Source organism: Saccostrea cucullata, unplaced genomic scaffold (genome assembly GCF_032062105.1).
Source record: "Saccostrea cucullata isolate Sc308-1 unplaced genomic scaffold, CSIRO_AGI_Scuc_v1 ctg532, whole genome shotgun sequence".
NCBI lineage: Eukaryota > Metazoa > Mollusca > Bivalvia > Ostreida > Ostreidae > Saccostrea > Saccostrea cuccullata.
In genome coordinates, this window is record NW_026936742.1 from 361,566 (window position 1) to 385,654 (window position 24,089).

The 24,089-nt window shown below is 31.6% G+C and overlaps 1 protein-coding gene across 1 annotated transcript; it reads right to left on the reverse strand.

Moving 5' to 3' along the window:
- Positions 1–8,242: 8,242 nt before the first annotated feature.
- LOC134246427 (gelsolin-like protein 2) lies at positions 8,243–23,562 on the reverse strand. Its single transcript, XM_062728787.1, has 13 exons — positions 23,429–23,562; positions 22,319–22,399; positions 18,438–18,511; positions 18,168–18,242; positions 17,842–17,913; positions 17,402–17,529; positions 16,899–17,007; positions 16,686–16,796; positions 13,159–13,245; positions 11,660–11,763; positions 10,238–10,316; positions 10,014–10,109; positions 8,243–9,454 (listed from the first exon to the last, which is right to left on the reverse strand). Exons 1-13 carry the CDS (start codon positions 23,433–23,435, stop codon positions 9,359–9,361), a joined length of 1,119 nt encoding a protein of 372 aa, XP_062584771.1. The 5' UTR covers positions 23,436–23,562; the 3' UTR covers positions 8,243–9,358.
- Positions 23,563–24,089: the final 527 nt, after the last annotated feature.

Below are 24,089 nucleotides of genomic sequence, written 5' to 3' on the forward strand. Positions count from 1 at the left end.
ACAGCGGATGTGACCGGTCGACAGAAGATGCTCATTCATCCCTGGCACCTGATCTAACCTCTGATGTTGTGGAGTTCCGTGTTTGCACCTATCCTAATTTGTAATATTTAATGGACTTTTGAGCTCAAATACGGTTCATTATCTCCACATATTTCTCTTTATTGTCATTTAAAGGTTATTTCCATTCATATGTCGACACGATATATCCAGGTGAGCTTGAATTAATAGAGACCACCGAGTCTGATTAATCTCTTTCAGATTTTGGATATTTTATTTGAAAAACAAAGCCGTTGATTGTAAAATAATAACTAAGCTTTATGCTAAACGTGATGACTTTTAACATTTTAATCATTAACTTCCCTTACTTCCGAAAACATGTACGTACACTTAGCATCTGCCTTATATTTCTCAGTTGATTCGATACTCGAGAACATACTCTACCTATGTATAATTTCTAAAACGAGATAAATTATTGACAAACAAGTTGATGAAATAAGAATATCAATAGTCTCGTTTCAAGTCATCATATTTTGAGTTCTATGATCGATGCAATGACCTTGTCGGCAAATACAATCTATCACTAAGTTAGAAAATGACTGACATTTGCTGGATGGGATTATTATCTTCTTTTATTCTTAAAATGGAGCATTTAATAATGCGCATCTATTTTTTTATTGACGTTCAGCGTGTCATAACATATATGGCTGTGCCGCAAGAAAAAAAAAAGCGCATTAGTTAATTGTAAGCGTTGTTGTTCGAGTTATGGCACTTTGAACGTTTAAAGTTTCAGTCGATGTAAAATTCACATCTTTTAGTTTCATTTTAAATTGATAAAATACTATTTCTTTTAAGTGGTGTATATCAAAACTGTTTAAATAAAATATATACACAGCACTTGAACTGCTAAACGAAATATTTGGTGATAATGAAACAGTACTTAAGCTCAAAAGTCCATTCAACAAAACAAATCAGGAGCAACTTGAACACAGTCCTCTAGAATATCAGAGGTAGGATGAGGTGCATCCCTTTGCGACAGGTCACATCCGCCATATGCTCCTTGTGATAACAGGATAATCGTCAATATTTTGACTTTATGATACATTGCATTCGCTGACAAGGTGATTGTATCGACCATAGAACTTGCGAAGCTGTTGATATTCCTGTTCCAATTACCTGTGTATTGGTAACCTATCTTGTTTTAAAATTGACTGCTCTTGCATATCGATACTGCATATGCAGATGATTTTGCTACACATTTTGGATTTTACATGAGTATGGAAAGTTGGCGATTGAAAAGTTGAAATATTACGTTAATCAATAAACTTTATTTTTAGATTAACACTGAATTGAAGGAACAGCGTTACTGTTAAATATGAGCAAGATTTTTTTTCTTAAGACGATATATATGCACAGCCCTCAAAGCTTCTACATGAAATCATACCTGAATGAACAATATGGAGATAACGAACAGTATTCAGTATCAAAGTCCATAAAACAATACAAAAAAGGAGCAGAGCAAACACGGACCTCTAAACATCAGAGGTGGGATCAGGTGCCATGGAGGATAGAGCATCCCCTGCCGACCGGTCACACCCGCCGTGGGCTCCTTGTCATGATCGAGAAATAACGGGAAAATCCGTCGTCAATTCAGTGTATAAATAATGGACTATCAATTAGTATGAAAAACGTCAGTCAGCATTTGACTCAATGATGAATTGTATTTGCTGATAAGGTCATTGTATAGATCAAAAAACTTACGAAATGATGACTTTAAACGAGACTGCTGATTATCTTGTTCCATCAATTTGTTTGTCAATAATTTACCTCGTTTTAGAAATTGTTTATGAGTAGAGTATGCTCGATCTTGCGTATCAGAATCAACTGAGATATATAAACGCAGTATGCAGGTGATGAAGGTATATTGTTGCATAAGTAAGGGAAGTTGACGTTAGAAAAGTTATATCATCACGTTTATCATAGAGATTCGTTGTTAGATTACCATTAACGTCTTTTTAAGTAAAATATCCAAGTTTGAAACAGATGTGTCAGATTCTGTGCAATATTTTATCTCAAGCTCACCAGGATATATCATATCGACATAGGAATGGAAATAACCATTGTTATATATTTAATTGTCAGTATGCTTGAAATAATTGGACAATTATAGATTTAAATAGCTGACTTTCGTGTGTACTATAATTCAGATTTCTTTGACATCAAACTTCTTTCAAGAACATACTCTCCTTATCTCAATTTTTGAATAATTATTATGTTAGTCCTTATTACTCCTGCCAAATGACTGAGCTTTTTTTGTTAAAGCACACAAAAACAAACAACATCATGTAAAAGTGAAAAATATCATTTATAAAAGAAAATTACACGAAAAGTAAACAAAATATGCTATTGTCTGCCAGTGTAGTTTAAGGTGTCAGTACCCGAATTCGTTCTTTAAGTCTTGTGGCATTGGCAAAAGAAAGGCAATTTTTGTTCTTCTAACTGATTAGTTTTTAATTTATTTTCTTTTTTTTCATGTACAGAAGCAACAAATTACATACATTAAAAATTGTTCAGAAGCAAACATTTAAATATATTTAACAACACACTCACATACAGACACTTACATACAGACTCACACCTACAATAACACGTGGAAGGGGGATGGAATAAATATCAGTCTTACATAAGTTTACAATATACCGTATATACTCTCCTATAAGTCGGTATTTTGGGAGTTAAATATTGGTCTAAAACTCTATGTCCGACTTATAGGCGCGTCATCAAGAGATATTTTTCTGGAGGCTAAAATTTAGTATAATTTTATTTGCATTTCCGACGATTATCAAAGAAAAGTCTGGATGTAATATATGATAATTTATGTATTCTTAGATTATACATATTAAGTACAAGATTTTACCTATTTTAAACATTTTATTTGTAATTTTAGTGAGCATTGCCGTTTTACAAATAATTTATGATTAAATATTAGTGTCATTTCGAAAAATATAAATAAAAACCAGGTTAAAACATCAACTGGTTTACTTGAAATTGGCATCCGATTTTGACAAAAAATGTACCGACTTATAAGCGGGTCAACAGCAAATCCCACCAGAGCAACGTAAAAAAAAATACAACCGACTTATAGGCGAACCGACTTATAGGCGAGTATATACGGTAACATTGGTAGTATAAAACTCCTATGCTAAATCTTTACTTTCCAAATTAACCACCTCTAACTGATAAGTTGAGGTTACAGGGATTTCAACAACTTCGTTTAAAGTCGGAATTTCATGGTCGCAATATTCAAGTTTTTGGTAAATATAATTGCCATTGGGTCGTATTTTGGCTGACTTGATTCATACAAATTGTAAGTCCTTTTTTATATTGATTTGACTACGGAAAGTTCCGTCCACAGGGTGTGACCGGTCAACCGGGATGTTTACTCCTCCAAAGCACTTGTTCCTACCTCTTGAATTTCTAGAGGTCCATGTTTTTTTCTCTTGTTTCCAAAATCAACATCATCAAACATTACGACTTTTTAACTTTATAGAAAACCATTCCTCATGATAAATTATAGTCTTGGCTTTCTGACATCATTGACAGCAGACTCTTTCAATAAAAATGGAACCCATTAATTTACGTATCTTGTCATTCGTCATATCCAAAAATATCTATGTGGTTTTTGGATACCATTTTTTTCAACAATATATTGTAATTCATATAGGTCACAATGTGTCAACAGACCTATTTCTATATTCATTTGAAGCAGAATTTGCTTAAAATCTTGTACGATATAAAAGAAAAAAACCACTTGGCTTTCAACTCGACATTAGACGACGTGTTGTCTAAATGCTGACTGACTTTTTTCAAACTCATTGTCAGGCCATTAGTTACACATTGAGTTGTCCACGGATTTTTCCTTTTTCCCCCGAATACGACAAGGAGCACACGGTGGGTGTGACTGGTCGGCAGATGATACTCAATTCTCCCAGGGACCTGATCCAAACTGTGATGTTTTGGAGGTCCCTGTTTGCTTCGAAACTATTTTGTATTGTTTGATAGACTTTTGAGCTCGAATACGGTTCATTAACTCCACATATTTCTCTTTATTGTAATTTAAAGGTTATTTCCATTCATAAGTCGACAAGATATATCCAGGTGAGCTTGAAATGAAAGAAACAACAGAATTTGATTTATCGTTTCATATTTGGATATTTTACTTGAAAAACAAAAGCCGTTAATTGTAATATAACAACTAAGCTGTATTATAAAGGTGATGACTTTTAACTTTTTAATCATCAACGTCCCTTACTTCCGAAGACATATACGTACACTTAACATCTGCCTACGGTGCTTATATTTCTCAGCTGATTCGATACTCGAGACCATGCTCTACGTATGTACAATTTCTAAAACGAGGTAAATTAATGACAAACAAGTTGATGAAACAAGAATATCAACAGTCTCGTTTAAAGTCATCATATTTTGAGTATCATGATTGATGCAATGACCTTGTCGGCAAATACAATGTATCACTAAGTAACAAAATGACTGATGTTTTTCTTACTGATTGTAAGGTTATCATTACATTCACAATGAACTGTCGACGGATTTTCCCGTTATTTCCCTATTATGACAAGGAGCACACGGCGGATGTGACCGGTCGGCAGGGGATGCTCTTTCCTCCATGACACTTGATTCAATCTTTAATGTTTTAGAGGTACGTGTATTTTCTGCTCCTTATTTGTATCTGGAGTTAAAAAGTAAGAATCATTAGCACTATTCAATGCATTAAAGATTATATTTATTCTACTTCTAATATTATTTCGGAAGAGGCAATGAGATATATTTTCTCTCTTATCTTCATATTTATATTTTACAGATAAGTTGGATTATAATCAAAATAGTCATTTATTAAGAAAAAAAAACCACAAGCAATTGCAGGAATTTAAAAAAAAAATAGCAAGCAATTATGACTTAGCAAGAGACATAAAATTCCAAAACTGAACTAATAAAGAACTTTCATTGTTTTCAGTTCTTTGTTTGGTGTCGGCCAACGAGGGAAGCTTATTCCTCATAGACACCTGATTCCCTTTCAGAAATTTGCAGGGATATGTCCAGTTCACAGATGTGTATTCTTCATAGATTTCTTTGAGTTGTTCACTGTTGATTATCTTCTCTTTTTCATTTGAAATTATTTTGAAGCGTCTTTTATTTTTGTACAGTAGAGACGCTACTAGTATTCTATGTTACAGATTGTATAACAAGTAGCCACTGGTCTCCAGAGTATTATTCGCGTGCGGAAAATATACGCAAGTTCTGCGACCTATTTTAAATCGCGAGTAAATCGACGCAAACCAATCATTTTGCTTAGTATTTGTAGAGAAAGGTTTCCTCTGTCGTAAAAATTAATCGTCGCGGATTTATCTCCAACCGATATTTCGCGAATAAAAGATGAGGCGAATAACAGTTGATTTACAGTTATACACCAAAATTATTTTATGTTTAAAATGTGTTTGAAATAACTGTATGTGACTTTACACAATTGCTGGATGAGATTATTATCTTCTTTTATTCTTAAAATGGAACATTTGAATAATGCACAATTATTTTTTTTATTGACGTTCAGCGAGTCATGACATAAATGGCTGTGCCGCAAGAAAAAGTAAAGCGCATTAGTTAATTGTAAGCGCTCTTGTTCGAGTTATGGCACTTTGAACGTTTCACTCGATGTAAAATTCCCATCTTTTAGTTTCATTTTAAATTGATAAAATATTATTTCTTTTAAGTGGTGTATATCAAAACTGTTTAAATAAAATACACAGCACTTGAACTGCTAAACGAAATATTTGGTGATAATGAAACAGTACTTAAGCTCAAAAGTCCATTCAACAAAACAAATCAAGAGCAATACAAACACAGTCCTCTAGAATATCAGAAGTGGGATGAGGTGCAGTTGAGGGGTTGTAAGCATCCCTTTGCGACAGGTCACATCCACCATATGCTCCATGTGATAACAGGGTAATCGTCAAAATTTTATGATACATTGCCTTCGCTGACAAGGTCATTGTAGCGACCATAGAACTTGCGAAGCTGTTGATATTCCTGTTCCAATTACCTGTGTATTGGTAACCTATCTTGTTTTAAAAATGACTGCTCTTGCATATCGATACTGCATATGCAGATGATTAGGGTATTTTGCTACACATTTTGGAGTTTACATGAGTATGGAAAGTTGGCGATTGAAAAGTTGAAATATTACGTTAATCATAAAACTTTATTTTTAGATTAACACTGAATTGAAGGAACAGCGTTACTGTTAAATATGAGCAAGATTTTTTTTTGCTTAAGACGATATATATGCAGAGCCCTCAAAGTTTCTACACGAAATCATACCTAAATGAACGATATGGAGATATCGAACAGTATTCAATATCAAAGTCCATAAAACAATACAAAAAAGGAGCAGAGCAAACACGGACCTCTAAACATCAGAGGTGGGATCAGGTGCCATGGAGGATAGAGCATCCCCTACCGACCGGTCACACCCGCCGTGGGCTCCTTGTCATGATCGAGAAATAACGGGAAAATCCGTCGTCAATTCAGTGTATAAATAATGGACTATCAATTAGTTTGAAAAACGTCAGTCAGCATTTGACTCAATGATAAATTGTATTTGCTGACAAGGTCATTGTATAGATCAAAAAACTTACGAAATGATGACTTTGAACGAGACTGCTGATATTCTTGTTCCATCAATTTGTTTGTCAATAATTTACCTCCTTTTTAGAAATTGTTTATAAGTAGAGTATGCTCTTGCGTATCGAATCAACTGAGTTATGTAAACGCCGTATGCAGGTGATGAAGGCACTAGAAAAGTTATATCATCACGTTTATCATAGAGATCCGTTGTTAGATTACCATTAACATCTTTTTAAGTAAAATATCCAGTTTGAAACAGATGTGTCAGATTCTGTGCAATATTTTATCTAAAGCTCACCAGGATATATCATATCGACATAGGAATGGAAATAACCATTGTTAATTGACAATACGTCGTCGATATATCTAAATGTTGAGTTGAAGGCCACAGTAAGTGTTTCCTTCTTTTCACGCATAAGATTTCACACAAATTCTGCCTTATATGAATACAAAAATAGGTCTGCTAATAACGGAGCACAGTTGGTACCTGTAGGAATTCCAATAGATTGTTGGAAGACCTGGTTTCCAAAAAGCACATAGATATTGTCAATCAGAAACTCCAGCATTTTTTTTTATGTCAACTTCAACGTACTTGTGTGTGCAATCAGAATGTGTTTAAAAAAAATAATTTTGCAGATGACTAATGACCAAGTAGGTTAATTTACGAGTTCCATTTTTATTGAAAAAGCAGCTGTCAACGATATAAAATGCTTGGATTGATCGTGGGGAATGGTTGTGTATAAAGTTAAAAAAATCGTAATTTTTTATGCTGTTGATTTTGGTAAAATCTTGTGATTTAAAATTTTCCAAAAGTCCTTTGGAATTTTTGAGTATCCACATCTGATTCACACCACTTCTTGAATATATTGTTGCACAGTACTCTTGAAGTTTTTCCTTCACTACTGTAAATGTTAGTGAGGGGTAAAGAAAGAGGCTTGGTTGAACATTTACTGGAACCCGGAATATATCTTTGTTTGCAAGGATTCTTATGAAGCTTCTGAATCCAGTATATACATGTATATGGTATTTCAAAATCATTTTGATTCTTCAGCATATTAAAAATATTCAAAACTGACATATGATTTTGAAGAATTTCTTCCTCAGAAAGGGAACTATGAGTATAAGCGTAATCTTCAACAGAATCCATAATATTTATAAAATCCGACGCCAGCTGAAGGATCGGGGTTCCCTTTGGACTTTTTTGAAATAAGTGATTAAAAGGTCTTTATGATTAACTATATCTACGTCACCTGTAATAATGTGTCCAGCATGAATATAGTTATAGGGCGAAGAAGAACATGAACACGATGGAGGATTTTGTTTCAGATACTCGATATCCATTCCATGTAAAGTTTTTTTTTTCGTATATTAATATTATACTATTAGACTATTAGTTATCTTCATATATTTCACACTATCCTTTTGTCCTTCCGACTGTGCTTTTATATTTTTAATTGTCGTAGCTTTCCATACACACACTAAACTGCCTTTTTTAAATTATTACAAAACAAACCATAAATCATACAAAAAATCTGTGTTTTATAGATTTAATGTGAATGTTAACAAAGAAAACATAAAAATAATAATAACATGGATTAATAAACACCTGTACAATAATTAAAAGAAAAAATCAATGGTCATATATCTCATCTGAACCTCTGATATTTTTTTTTTATAATTAGAGGATATTTTTCTTCACAAGAAAAAAGTAAATGTAAATCTTGACAACATGTGAAGTTATTCTTTTGCAAACACCAAAGTTTGGCTTCTTTGTCTTAATCTTTATTGTACACCATATATTAAGAAAACGAATAGAAAACTGAGCTATCAATATCTTTATGTCAAATTCTTATGGAAGTATAGAACAAGAACAAGTTAATCAAACAAGAAATCAAATATATGGAGGAAATGAACAGTATTCAAGTTCTAAGTCCAATACACATGACAAAATAGGATAGAACAAACAATGGCATAGAAGGTCTGGGGGGAATTTCATTGAAATGAATCCGTATATATTTTTATGAATTAACAGTGAATTAGCAGTGATCTCTACTATGGATTATCAAGGTAAAAATTTAACTTTACCACAAACCACAATGAGTATGATGTGAAAAAAAAATCATACAAAGACTGAAAACCCATTAGGAGGGCTAACAAAGAATAATAAAATCTGGAAATAAACATAACATGGAATATTATTAACAATTATAACAAGATACAACATTCCTGTTATTTAAGCATTTTCGAACCGATTCAGGATTTTTGAAAAAAGTAACACAGATGGAAGACAAACGGTATATGTTCGTATTGAATAACATAAAACGTGTGCATAAAAATGTTGCAAGAAAAAGATAATATGGCACATGCACATGTTATTTACATGTAATTATTAATTTGGGGAAAATATGATAGGTGTTTATATTAAATCAATATAATGAAAGATTCGGAAAAACTGATAACACAACTGTTTCTAACTAAAATTCGTGACCATTACAAAGTGTCAAATGGGATTCCAATATTAGACATTGTTGATCATAACAATTAATAAGTATTTTGATTTATCGAAACATCGGTTTGTTCAAGGAATTAGTACCACAAGGAGCACCTGTGGACACCACTCTTGATTCGTAGCTCATGTGATAAAGCTCTTTGGTCCTTTTCATGCAGTCAGTGCCATCTGGAAGGACTTGTTCATTGCTCCTTCGTTAAGGCAGCTAACAGGAATCAGTGGATGAGTCGTCTTCTTTAAATAATTCTGGGGAATGAATTCACAGTAAATTAAGTAAAGATTACGTTAAGATTACGTTTAATTAAGTACTGCCTATATGGAACTGAATAAATGGAAGCCAAAAAAAAAGGTTTATGATATGTTTATGTATTACTTTAGGCACTCTGTATTTCCATTTGAACAAAAGATATATGATAACGAAGACACAAAACGAATTGATTATTTCTTAACGTCTAGAATAGACAACAATATATACATTTTTTTTCAATTAAAACAAATTATACCCAAGCTTTTATATAGATCATTGTACTCAAATAAAAAAACCATATAGAAAATTGGAAATATAAGTTCAGATAAAACTTCTTTAAAAGTATAAACAACTGCATATAGTAGTATTCTCGATATATGTCACTTACTGAATAAAATAAAAAGCAATACATATGTAAATTAAAATCAATTACATATCGTATACATATCTCTTTTGTTTTTTGTTATGCCAAAAAGGGCCTTTATAAAGCATTCTATCAAATTTTAAGGTTCTAAATGAAGCTAAGAATATGTTAAAAGCGTATAAATAGACACTTACATGTGCGTATGTCATGGCGTTTTTTCTTTCTTGATCGGTTGTCATTTTACCAACCCATACAAATAGCTCCTGCTTTGTGTCGAAAATGAAAACATCCTGAAACCAATAAAATTACAAAATGTACATCGAGAAAACTTTAAATACTTTTAAAAATTATTTCAGCACAGGTTAGTAGTTACAAGCAACCATTGCTTAAGCATACAATATTTCTTTAAAGTACTTACATTTCCATCAAAGTCATTGAGCTTAACCGGACCAGTTTTCTCCAGAGAAAATTTCAAATCCCCTTCAGCATCTGACAGTCTACGAATGAGTTATACAATCAACAGTTAGTAAAACTAATGAAGTGATAGAAATAAAATATAGGTTCTCTCATGATTTGTAATTAGACAAGATTTTTTATCCAACAAGTTGAGTGATTTTCATCCCCGAGCCATGGCCAGGGAATAATAACACAACGAATTGGATAAATATCATATCCAACTACAAATCATGTGAGAATCTTTTTATCCTATGTTTTATACATCACTGTTTTACACTTTCTTTATGTAAAACTTTGCTTCATTTTACAACACTCTAACGCAAAACCCATAGTGACGTCACAACTGTGGGATATTATTAGTTATCCAGGTTCATATCCAGGGTGATAAAGGGATAAACATTCAAATTTGAATAAAACGTCTGTATTCCATACACCCTGAGGCCGAAGGCCGAAGGGTGTATGGAATACAACCCGGGGTAAATAACCGTACACCCTTGATTGGACCTGGATAACGAATTTATTTCCTTTGTACCCATAAAAATGCTTTGTAAACATGATTTTTAGCTTTTATCATAGAGAATGTATGCATTGTGACGTCACGTTTTATTTACACCCGGCTCAAGTCGGGTGCACGGATATTTACACCCGACTTTGTAACCAATCAAAGCTCGTGTTACAAGCTAGATAGGAAATAAGAAAAAATATCCATTGAGTCATATCCACGGGATAAAGGGGTAAACATTGGATAAAACGTCTCTTAATACATGAATGTTAGTATACATTTATTGCATGATAGTGAGGGAAATATGAAGATTTATTCAGCCAAGAAAAATCATATTCCCCGAGGGCTTCGCCCGAGCGGAATATGAAATTTCTTGGCTGAATAGGTCATGTTTCCCGAACATTCATGCAATAAATTATTCATTACACCGAAACAAGCACAAATCTTTAAATAAACAAAAAAATTCATATTCGGCACCGCTCTCAAATTCACTTTCATTTTTTTTTTTACGTAAAGTTACTAATCACACGCCGATGAAATAATCAGCAATTTTGTGACGTAAATCAGGCTATTGTAACGTCAAATACTCTCTGGAGTATTATAATTGTATTTTCCTATCAATATGTTTATTCTAGCTCCGTTTGTAAGACTAATAAAAGCCATGAAACTACTTCTATGCAACACTTTGCAACCCACTACAAAGTCTTTATTCTTTATTCTTGTATTACATATTTTCTGACCATAAGGACTTTAATACCACAGGAAATTGTTTTAGGTAAGTTAAAAGTGATGCATTTTAGCTATTAAATGTACACAAGGTATTATAAGGATGTTTGGTGGTATGGAAATGTTAAGTCCAGAGTATTTTTTTTCTCATACTACCTGTACAGTTCCGGTTCCGGGTTGTCGTCTGCCTGATCAATAATGGTCTCCGTATCAAAGTCTTCATCATTGTCGGTCTGGTCAAGGTAACGGAAGAAAACGCCCTACAAACGAGGTAAATCGACATAGTCAGATATTTTAAGTAAAATAACGTGCTTCAGAATAAATACCGAGACGGTAAGAAACTGCATGATAAAAAATAAAGAAGAAAAAATGGTAATAGAACAAATGCTTAAAAATAGCAAACACAATAGCCGTGTGCTCTTTGTCATCATCGGAAAAACGAAAGAAAACCCAAACAAATATTTTTGAAAATGATAGTTTAACAAATACGCCCGTCAATATTCAATCGAACGGTAAACTGTTGCAATATATGTGTATTATCAAATCATTTTCAAGAGCTTTTATTCGTTTCAGATATTGTTCGTTTATAGATTATGCTCAGGTGTGTCGAATCAACTGACACACAAACACTCACTTTTCGATATGGATATGCTAAATGACTATATAAGTAAGGAAAACTGGAGATGTAATTCGTTTTTATACAGGGAAAACATAAAATTAATATTTAAAAGCGACATAGTTTGTAATTCCTTTTGAAGCTGATATTTAAATTTAAAAAAAAAATCTAAAGTACAGGCTTAAAAACCTTGAAATTTTTGTTTTAAAATCTTGAAAATTTATTTCATGTCGATTTGGAACAAAAATTTCAAAGCTTTTAAAGCCCTTGACAAGATTTTTAAAGATTGAATAATTGATTGAAATTTTATTTGGTAATTAGAAATATCAATATTTTTTTAATCTCACGATAAAATTAAAAGTATGAGGTAAATATGAAAATAACGTTTAATGCCATTCCTATCTAATTCTGATTAGAAAACATAATAAAGCCTTGCTTTTTAAATCAGAATATCAAGCTGTTTTCTGTGCTTGTAAAATAATATGCATCCATCAACAACATTTTTTCCATTATCGTCCTTGAAAATATTTTAGTAAAATTTCATTTCAAATGTTTATAAAAATTCTGCATCTGAAATTTCTGTAACAATTAATTAAAAGACTTATACGTTAAGAGATATAAATATCTCATTTTTTACAGTTTAAAGAAACTTAATATATAAATGTTTTAGGTGAACTGTTATAAATATTTAATGAAAATATTGGCAATAGAAACTAGAAATCAAACATCTGCACATTACAATAGATTTGTTTGAATTGACTACAAAAATGGTCCTCATTAAAGAGCTTTATAGAATCTGACAAGGCATTCCATTGAATATCATAGAAAAATATCTTCAGAAAATCTTCTCGATATTACACCATAGAACTACGTATTCCCAATGTTTTGCGTATTAGGAGATAAAATATGCTTGGCATGCAAAATATTACTTTCCGATTTATGTAAAAATACCTATAAATGTATAAAGTTTCTGTTATTCATGAAATGGTTTTGCTTGAATTGTAGGAAAACGTATCTTTATTTGTAAAATAGGACTTACTGTACTCCCTGCCACCTGGTCCAGTACTGTTGCCTTCACGGCTTTACCACTCCTCTCCTCTCTAAGTTGGTTCACATACTGCAATGCCTGGGAAGGTATCAAAATAGACACTTCAAGTAAAAACAACAGCTTATACTCATAAAAAAGAATACTAGTAACTTAACAATCAACAGATATGAATGATTAAATATCTAATTGATAATCATATAGATTTATATGTTACGTAATTTTACAGTGACGACGATATGGTGAGTGTATAAACATTCTACACAATTTTTTTCCAATTAACTTTATCAAATAGGAAGAAAATTAACGGTATTTAAGTTTTAAAGTAAATTAAATCAATACAAAGTAAGCAGAGCAACCGCGGACGTTTAAAATATACGGTATGAGGTAGGATCAGGTGTAATGCAGAGGAAAGCAGACACACCGTATATCGTAAAAACTTACCCATTTTAGTGTGTCTGTAATCAATGACACACAAACGTGTACTTTATATTTGGATATACTAAATTCCTTATTTATAAGTACTTTTTATCGCGAAATGGGTTCTTAATTCGTTTTTATCGTGAAAATAATAATTAAAAGCGAATAGTTTGTAATTGATTTAATGATTTTAAATTTAAAAAAAAACGATGATTTTATACGGCGTGTTGAAATTATCGTTTTAAAATTACGCCATAATTAGTTTCACGCGTATATTTAGGAACAAAAATTTCCAGAAAGGTGTGTTTGAGCCCTGAAATTGACAAGATTTTTCATATCTCTTTAAAATTTTATGGTAATTAGAAATATCAATATATTAATCTCACAATAAAAAAAAGTACAGATTATATATGAAAATTTAAAATTCATCTTGTTATTAGACAAAGCAAGCCTGGGTTTATTTTTCGCACATTCGGTGTAACATACTTAACTACTCGCACACTTCAAATATTCTTTTTAAAACAAAAATCGTTTTAAATATATATAAAAACTTGTCATACTAGATGTACAAGGATAAAATAGAAAACAACTAACAAAACATAAAAGTTATCTTAAAATCAATGTGTTAAAAAACTTTAAAATATTTTGCGTCGTATTCGATATACAGCAGCTGTTCCGGAAATATATTGATAAAGCTATTATATAAAACTATTTCATGAACGTTTTGGTACCTAAAATACGTATTCCCAATGTTTTGCTTGGCATGCTTAATTTTGGCTTTGTAAAAATACCTATAAATGTAATTTACTATAACTATTGTATACTTGAAAAGTGAGATAAATTTCATTGAGTTTACCGTAGGCACATGTAGTAAGTGCATTATTTTACAAGGTTTAATCAGTGTGTTAAATCCACTCCTCTCTAAGTTGGAATATGCAATGTTTTTAGTATCAACCTGACACCGAAGTATGAACTACAGCTTTTCATAAAAAAGATTCTTAATTTTTGAATACTAGTAATTCAACAATCAACAGATATCATTGATTAAATATCTATAATCAGATAGATTTATATGTTACGTAATTTTACAGTTTTGTGACGACGATATGGTGAGTGTATAAATATTCTACACAAAATTATTTTTTTCAGATTAACTTTATCAAATAGCAAGAAAATTAACCGTATTTAAGTTTTAAAGTCAATTAAAGCAATACAAAGTAAGCAGAGCGACCGCGGAACGTTTAAAATATACGGTATGAGGTAGGATCACGTGTAATGAAGAAGAAAGCAGATACACCGTTTATCGTAAAAACGTATCCATTTTAGTTTCTGTAATGATGGTTAACAAACGTGTACTTAATATTTAGAATACTATAGATTCATTATTTTTTTGCGAGTACTTTTTATCGCTAAATTGTTCAAATCAAATGCAAAAATACCCCCACGGAATGGACGGTTGGTCAAGTTGTTTTACAAAGTTTTACCATAAAAATATAAGGAGTGATTTTAAATCTTGCTTATCGCGAAATTACGCGAAAATTAGTTTCATGCGTATATTTAGGAATTTACAGAAAGGTGTGTTTGAGGGTGAAATTTAGAATTCTGCATATCTCTTTATATTTTTTCACAATGAAGAACACCACGATTACTCAAAGGGAGAAAAAATTACAGATTTTCACTGCTGAAAATTTAAAATTCATTTTTCGCACATTCGGTGTTACATACTTAACTACTCGTATACTTCAAATATTCTTTTTAAAATCGATTTACAAATACATGTATATCGTAAAAACTTGTCATACTAGATGTAAAAGGTTAAAATAGAAAACAACTAACAAAACTTAAAAGTTATCTTAAAATCAATATGTTAAAAAACTTTAAAATATTTTGCGCCTAATTCGATAATACAGCAGCTGCTCCGCAATATATATTGATAAAGCTATTATAAAGAACTATTTCATGAACGTTTTGGTATCTGAATAGACGATGATTGGCCGGAATTTTAGCTTTGTAACAATGACTCATGGTACATAATAGTTTTACTATAGAAAAAATTGAAAAGTGAGATAAATCATTGAGTTTTTACATGTAGAAATATATTTTACAAGGTTTATTTAGTGTGTTCCATCCACTTCTTTTAATTGGAACATGCAGTGTTGTTTTTTTTATTACAATCATAACGTTAAGTATTTTTGACACATGCCATATGCAATACAAACACAGAATAGTCTGACTGTTCTAAGTCACAAAACTGACAACATGTGGTTTGAGCAGCGGGGCCACAACGGAAATTCAAATTTTTACAATGCTTTTAATCAAACTTTTTCCTATGAAAGTTGTACATTTCAAATAATGTCTAAATTATGCAGCGGATTGAACGTTATTTCAAGCATCAATTTTTGCATGAAATGTGAGAGAAATTGAGATTCAGACTTTCTTAAAAGCTACCGCAATCAGTGGTTGCTTTGTTAAAATGTGGCCCATAAAAAATCTTGTTTTCATTATTAAATCATAACGTTAAGAAAATTTTGTAAAATGCCAAATGCAATTTTTGTCCATTTTAAAATATACCATGACTTATGTCCCACAACAGCAAACATGTGGTTGATGAAAGCAGGAAGCAAAATCTCACTATAATAGTGATATGTCAGTATTTTAATCACACTTTCACAACGAAAGTTCGATTTTTAATATAGCAACCACAATCCTAGTTCAACGGGGATTGAACGTGATTTCAACTATCAATTTTTGCACACGTGTGAGAGAAATTGAGATTCAGAATTTCTCCGTTTTAAGAAAGGGATTTTGCATTATTAAACTCATGGGCAAAATTTTTAATAAATTCCAAAAATGTAAAGGTGACAATTTGAGTCCATTTTTAAATATATCATGACTTGTGCCATTAACAGCAAGTCTGTAATCTTATGAAATCGAGGACAAATACGGCTGAAAATGTAGCAAAATCTCTTTATCATGGTGATATACCTATTATTAGGCGTTCTGACCTTAACATAGAGATAGGATTTAGAAATATAAAGTAGTTTTTCATAAAGCTAGACATTATCCCTGCTTCTTCATTTTTAAAACTCTTTTTGTCCTACCCTGACACGTTCGTCTTTATTGGCTCCCTCTCCATTGTACTGGTAGATCTGTAAGCCCAAATCCAGGATGTACACGTCTGTGTCATCTATATACTTCTCCATGCGTGGAATCTAAAGTAAAATAAAATGTGGTCATTTTTCCGTATATTTTCATAATAAAAGATTTCGCAGAACTTTCGATATCAGTGAAAAGTATTGTAAAATGATGCATACTTCTTTGACCATAACTCCAAACTTGTCTCCATGGAAATGGAATAGTCTGGGTGTGTATTGCTCTGGCTTGACTTGACGGAAACCACTTTCGGCACCACCGTGAAGATACCTGTATTGTAGAAATTCACTTTACTTTATATTGAAAGGATAATATAAAACACATATTGTGTTCTCATGATATATATATACAGTGAAACCTGTCTAATCTGACATCCAATGGGAGATGAATTTTATGTCAGATTAGACAAGGTGTTGGATGAGACAGTGTACAAAAAAAATCGAAAATAGGAAAGCAATTTAACGTCGGAATTCACAAAATAGGAAAATGCAATCGCCATACCCTTTTTTGGGCGAATTTAAAAAAGACCAAACTTGTTTATAAGTGTGAAAGGGCGAAAAATAATACTGGGGGAAAATAACCTTTTAAACAGTACTTCATGGTGACCATTTCATGCAAAGTATGGACTAAATACATTTAAAAAGATTTTGGGGTTTTCACTTACGTAATCGGGTTGAAGTAGGATTTAAAGAGCTGAGATTCGTGACCTTGAACTTCTCTGTGTTGGACAGGAACATCATCAAGGAAGGTGTCCAGTTCCACTGTCTTATAAGCTGCTGTAGCGTACTCATCCTTATATTTATCAACATGGAAATTTATTGTTTTATTATTTCAATAAATTGAGAGGAGCAAAACATATATCATATATATTTATACAATATATATTAGCAAATAGATTCGCTCATAAAGAAAGAGCGTTACAAAATCAAAAGTCATATTACTTACTAACATCAAAAACTTTATAAAATAAACTTCATGTGCAAGGAAGTGCAAATGTTTAAGAAACTGTCATTATTAATTGTTTCATTACGACACATTTTTAATCCACCTGTAATAAACATTAAATAGCACTGATTTTAAAGCAAGCATTTTTTAAATTCTTACCTGGGTGCTGTATTTTCCGATCCAAAAATGGACATCGTAAAGAAGAGCATCAGAATCTTCCTTCTTGTAAGTCTAAAAATAGTTTTAGTATAAGATAAAGCATCACGTGAAATGTGTTTAAACAGACTTAATATTATGACTATCAGTACAAAAAATACGAAGATAATAAACAGAAATTAAGCTTGAAAATCCATTAAAACAATACAAATTGGGAGCAAAACAAACTCGGACCTCTAAAAATATGTGATCAGGTACCATGGAGGAGTAAGCATCCTCTGCCAACCGGTTACAATGTAGAATACTTCAATAGACTTGTATATACTTACATTCAATACAATGTAGGAATCTCCATCGTAAAATTTCCCATAATCCTCCTCTGGCCATTTAGTAACTTTGAAGTTCTGAATCATAATCAAAATAAAATGGATTAAAATTTATTGAATGCCTTTCTTTGTTGCAATCAAATTCCTTATAATTTGTTATATCAATGAATAAAATGTTTGATATACTTTTTGAACTGTTGTTGAAAACAGTATTATTGGAAATACGATAATAATTCTTAAGAGCGGCTGTATTGGAAATAAATCTAAACAAACCACTATTCGCCATATTTGGATCCCGGGTTTCAATCCTGCTGTCTTCCAAGCCTTTTCACAAGCAGCTGACGATTCTGGAATAAAAATACATGTCACAAGTTAGAAAATGAGAAGACGCCTTGAAGCGTGAAGCATTCCAGTACAAATACTTATCTTTGATATTTTTTTCTTTTTTTATATAAATAAAATATGCTGTAATGAAAAAGATGATGACAATTTAATAATAACAAACAGTGATCGAAATACAAGCGTTTTTAAACGGAACATGAACAAATCCTCGAAAAATAAAAAAGTGGGATGAGGTGCCACGGAAAGAAAAAGGTGCCAAGAAACTCCAGTGGAAGATTGGAAACAATTGTATCTCATCAAACAATTGCATGCACAATTTTTTTTTTTACTTGAGGATTGTGATATTTTATTATGTATGGAAGTATATAAAAAGATATCTTGCACAATAAAAGATATTATAATTTTATTGATCAATAACCTATTATCTAATTACTTTTGGTAGCATGATTAAATGCCATTTTCCGTGAGAAATTTCCTCTTAAACTCTCAATTCAGCTTTACATGTTTTTTTTTACGCAAAGATGAATAGACTAGGATACACTGCTGTAAGAAAGGTAGACCCACCAGCGAAAGATCGATTTTTATTGAACCCTAACAGAAAATATAAAAAAAGTTCAAGGTAAATGAAAAATCCTATGAAGCTCAGCTCTGAATTTATTGACTACGCATGATTTATAAACCCTCAAATCAATTTAGAATTTCTTTGGTAATTAACATATGATACATTTAAATATATAAGCTTGCTCACCTATGTCTGAACATTCTGAATTGTTAAATTTCTCTTACCTTTAGAAATCTTATGTGTTTTATCTTATAAATTGCTGATGCATATACTTCAGTAACTTTGATTAAATCAAATTAATTTTCGAGGGATGATCAAACAGCTCCATGTTCATGCGAATATTATCAAAAGTGAATGTGCTCTGTTTTTTAACATTCAATTCTTAACTATATGTTCCTCAAGTTAGCCAATTTTTTCTCTGCAAAATCTTAACTAAATGTTCTATTTTTTTGCAGTTAGAAGTCTTTAAATAAGTCAAATAGTAGCATGGTTTAATGTCTGTGCGATGTTCTTACGTCAATGTGGCAGTATTATAATAAAACACCCCCGGCTCCTACTAAAAAAGATCTAACCCTCATTTTTGGGGATTTGAAGTGCATTTATCCTTTTACCTTTTTTAAAGTTTAATAACTTTCAATATTTGCAACATTTACATATATTTAACCTTAATCGATATTTCATGTAAAACGTTAAAATCTTTTCAAAAATCAAACCTTACAATACCTTGCTTCTAATGCATTGTAACAATTATATAATGTTTAGGTTTTCTCCCATGCTTAAGAGATTTTTTTTTTCAAAACAGATTTTGGCTACCCCAAAAACATTGCTAATGATGATAATATTTTAGTAATATTAAACCAGTAGAGCATATACGATGATATTTTACTAGACATTGATATGATCAGTATTTAAGGTAGGACACAATAGATAGGCCAAATTCTTCCTCAAATTCAATTTTTCTGAATCTTTTATATTTTGTTCTAGAATACAAAATCTCTCTTATTATTTAATATGAAAGAAATTCAACCAAACATATTTTGCCCACATTGTCTGAAATATGGCCTATCAGACCCCTGTAAGAAGATTGTGAAATCAGACACTCGACTTGAGAGTGAGCCTATTTTAGAATTATCAATTGATTTATTGCAAGTTTTTTTTTGTATAATTCTGATAAAGATAACCTTTTTGTTACTTTAATTAGTAAGTCCTACACTTAAAGTTTTCTAAAGAAAAAAATGTATGATTCAATTTTTACAAAAAAATAACAGAACTAGTGCTAATTGCAACGGGGACCGTTACAGATGTTCCCCAAACGCTCCCCAAGTCCCTTTTGGTGCCATATCCCCTGTGAGTTTCATTAAATAAGGCAACCTCTATGCATTTGAGACTTTAACAATGTTTACCCAGAAGTGTATCAAGTTCATTCAAATTTTAGCACTGCATGCATGCACATGTGAATGCATGTGCGTAATGACCATATCATCTTGTCTACACAATCTATATATTTTAATATACTAAATATTAAAGTATTTAATCCAAAAGTATTCAATAATACGCTCATTCACGTGTATTTTTTATTTTACTCATTTCACGTGCACGCACGTCATACATGAGCATGGTGACGATACCCTCTTGTAGAAGTCCATTACATTATTCTATGATTAAATCCCACCCTGTTTTAAAATACCAAAAGAGTTATATATTTTAAGTTTCACCCATAAAATTGCAGTTCATGTACATGCACGTGTATGCATGTGCATGGTGAGCATGTCTTCTTGTAGAAGTCCATTATATCTATCCATGTTCCAAATCACATCCTGTTTGTTTGAAAAACAAGGGAGTTATAGCTATTTAAAGTTTAACCAATCATTTGCAGCAAATGTGCATGCACGTGTTTTCATGATAATTGCTATATAGTGTCTTGTAGGAAATCCTAATGCATGGCTATGTTCAAAATTTCACAAGATTTCGACAAAAAACAAGGAAGATATTGTGACTTTAGTTTCAGCCAATCAGAGCAAAGCGCACGTGCATGCGCGTCAAGATCTTGCTATTTTGACCATGTCAAATTGTCTATGCTACTAAAATTTTTATATTGAATAAGTTTCAAAGCATTTCATCAAAAATTACAAAAGTTACGCCTATATCAATTAAATTGGTCATTTCACGTGTTGCACGTGCACGCTCTTGCAAGCACGTGCGCGCAAAATGACCTTCGAAAAGAATTTACATAACATGCCTACTGACCCTAAAAAGGTTTTACCTAAGTCGGATGTGTAGTTTACAAGATCACTCCCGGACAAAAAAGTACCCAGGAAGCCTTTCAATAGAAGAAGAAGAAGAAGAAGAAGAAGAAGAAAAATAATAATAAGAAGAAACAGAGTAAAAACAATATGTTCCCCAACTTCGTTTGGGGAACATAATAATTAAAAGGGGTCCGAGAATAAAATGTGTGAAAATAAAGAAAATTGAATCAATACTTTCTGATATTTCGATTAAAAAAATTTAAATGGCAAAAAAACTAAAAGATTCAGTAGATGACGTCACAATCTTTGATCTTTGACCTCTTGATATGACCTTGACCTTTACAGTTCACAAAGAACAGAGACTCCTTATATGTGTATCCCAATATCAGCCCTCTACTATTTATTGAACAAAAGTTACACTGCATTTTATATCAGACTGTTACATTCTTGTTTATTGCACTTAATATAGCGTAAACACATTCCAAAATGTAAGCTCCCAAGTGACCATATACAGGATTCTCCGATTTTTTCACAAAATATGACGCAAGCATGCCAAAACTTGTTATTTTTCTTACAGGGGTCATTCATTGTTGTCAATATAGTAATATTCTTCTTTTTTCCTACAGTATTTTTAAAGAAATTAGTAAAAATAGAATCCATGGGTGTTTTGTACACCTTAAGTCATGAAAACACATGAACAGGGGTAATTAAGAATAAAAGCTAGTTGATGAAAGTCTATAATTAATACATTTTAAGGCAGGCTAATGGTTCTTATTTTTTCCCGATCATGACAAGGAGCACACGGCGGGTGTGATTAAAATATAGCAGGGGATGCTCATTTATGTATGGCATTTAATCCCACTTCCGAAATAATATTTTGGTTTTCCGTAATTGCTCTGCTCCTATTTTGAATTATTTTATAGACTTTTTATCTTGAATACTGTTCGTTATCTCCTTATGTTTAATATCCAACAGTTCTAAATTAATAATCTATAAAATCTCACTCTTAACATCTCGTTCTTCTTTTGATCCGAACAGTGCAAGGTTCGAGTCCTTCCAGTCATACTGTTTCTGTTTGATGAGCCCTGAAACACAAGACAATTACACTGTAAATTTACTTTCATGTTGCAAAGACATGTTGATTGATAATAAGCACAGACGTACAAATAGTACTATAAGACAAGGAAATTTAAGTTACTTTGATGTGCAATTATTTTGTAAAAATATCATATAAGGAAAACTGAAACACGTCGATGTTACTTTTGACAATAAAACAATTGCTTTGATCATTGTCTCTTCTTAAAACTTATCTCGACCCTGCCAAAAAGGCCATTTTAAATGACAGTTTATCTATATGTAGTGAACCCATGCACAATTGACATTTAGGTATACATTAGTGTATGGAAATCAAATGGTATATGAATGTCTTTCACCATCTTCCAAATATTTCATACATGAAACAATTTTATTTGGGAAGCTAAATGTAGAAAAATACTAGTAACATTGTCGAAATTTGATGATAATTTGAATATCAACAGCAAGCATTACCTATTGACGCAAGACTCAAAATCAAATCTATTACTAAACTAGAAGAGCAATCCACTACTCAACTTTCATGTAACTTATTCCAGTTAACCTAACCTACAGAGGAACAATGTTCTGAAAAGATAGTTAATATGTCCCTCGAGAAAACGATCTTTCAAGAGCAACAGCTGCATGTATTGATAAATTGTGTAATTGTACAGTTTGTATTTTTTATGATAATCAAAATAAAAATGCGGGGTTTATTTTCAAAGCCTAAATATTGAAAATTTGGGTATTTTCCCGAGTAACTGTTTGACATGATTTGAAAACTAAAAATGGTCAATCAAACAAGTAAATGGAATATTTAACATTATCGAAACCGTATGTGTTTAAAAGTAATTGCGAGTTTTAAACAGTAAATAACACTGGAAAGTATGTAAAGTTGTATCAAATGTATTATATAATTTATATAGCAGTACTTCATATAAATTCAAAATAAAATTTCCATAATTTACATTCTTCATAAAATGTTCGTTGGAAAAAAGAAACTTTTATAATTTTTAAGATCTACCTTTAAAAAAAGTTCTTACCTGTCATTGTTCCAGCTGGAAGTAACAAAAAATCAATAGATAAAAATCAATACACACAGTTTATTCACGAACTACTTTGCAACATGTGTCATTGTGTACACCTCACCATCGTTTATATCTAACGACAAAGTCTTTGTTCCGCATCACATGGTTTCCACACGGATGGTATCGTGACACAGCCCGAATCCATGCCCATTTTAAAGTATTTTTATGAAACTATTTCAGGCACATTCAATCTTCTTCTAATTAACAAATATTTAATAATCTTAGACTATCATTTTTCTTGGAAAAATATGAGATATTTTTTAACATATGATAGGCACAAGTAGTAATAGTTCAAATGAAAAATATAATTAATGTTTGAAACGTAAAATAACGAAAAAATTCTGATCTGAGCAAACACGGACATCTGAAAACATCAGAGGAGGAAACAGGCTTAGAAATCATTAAACACACTCATACTTTAGTCAGAATTCAATTATCTATAAATGTGTATTACTTGTGAACTGAAACTCCTATATTTCATATAACAGTACTCCATTTGTGCATAGTTAAGGGCAATTTAATATTTGTGTCTGCTTCGTTTACCTATCATATCAACACAATAAAAGTAATTTTTTTGTTGGTTTCTTTTTTTTTGCCTTAAGCCTACGTTAAGGAT

What these genes read in the sequence shown, in the direction of transcription:
- LOC134246427 (XM_062728787.1), bottom strand. An exon ending in ATTCCTACATTGTATTGAAT is followed by an intron (nt 17,914 to 18,167) that starts GTAAGTATATAC and finishes AACTATTTTTAG; the next exon opens with ACTTACAAGAAGGAAGATTC. An exon ending in TCAATGACTTTGATGGAAAT is followed by an intron (nt 10,110 to 10,237) that starts GTAAGTACTTTA and finishes TATTGGTTTCAG; the next exon opens with GATGTTTTCATTTTCGACAC.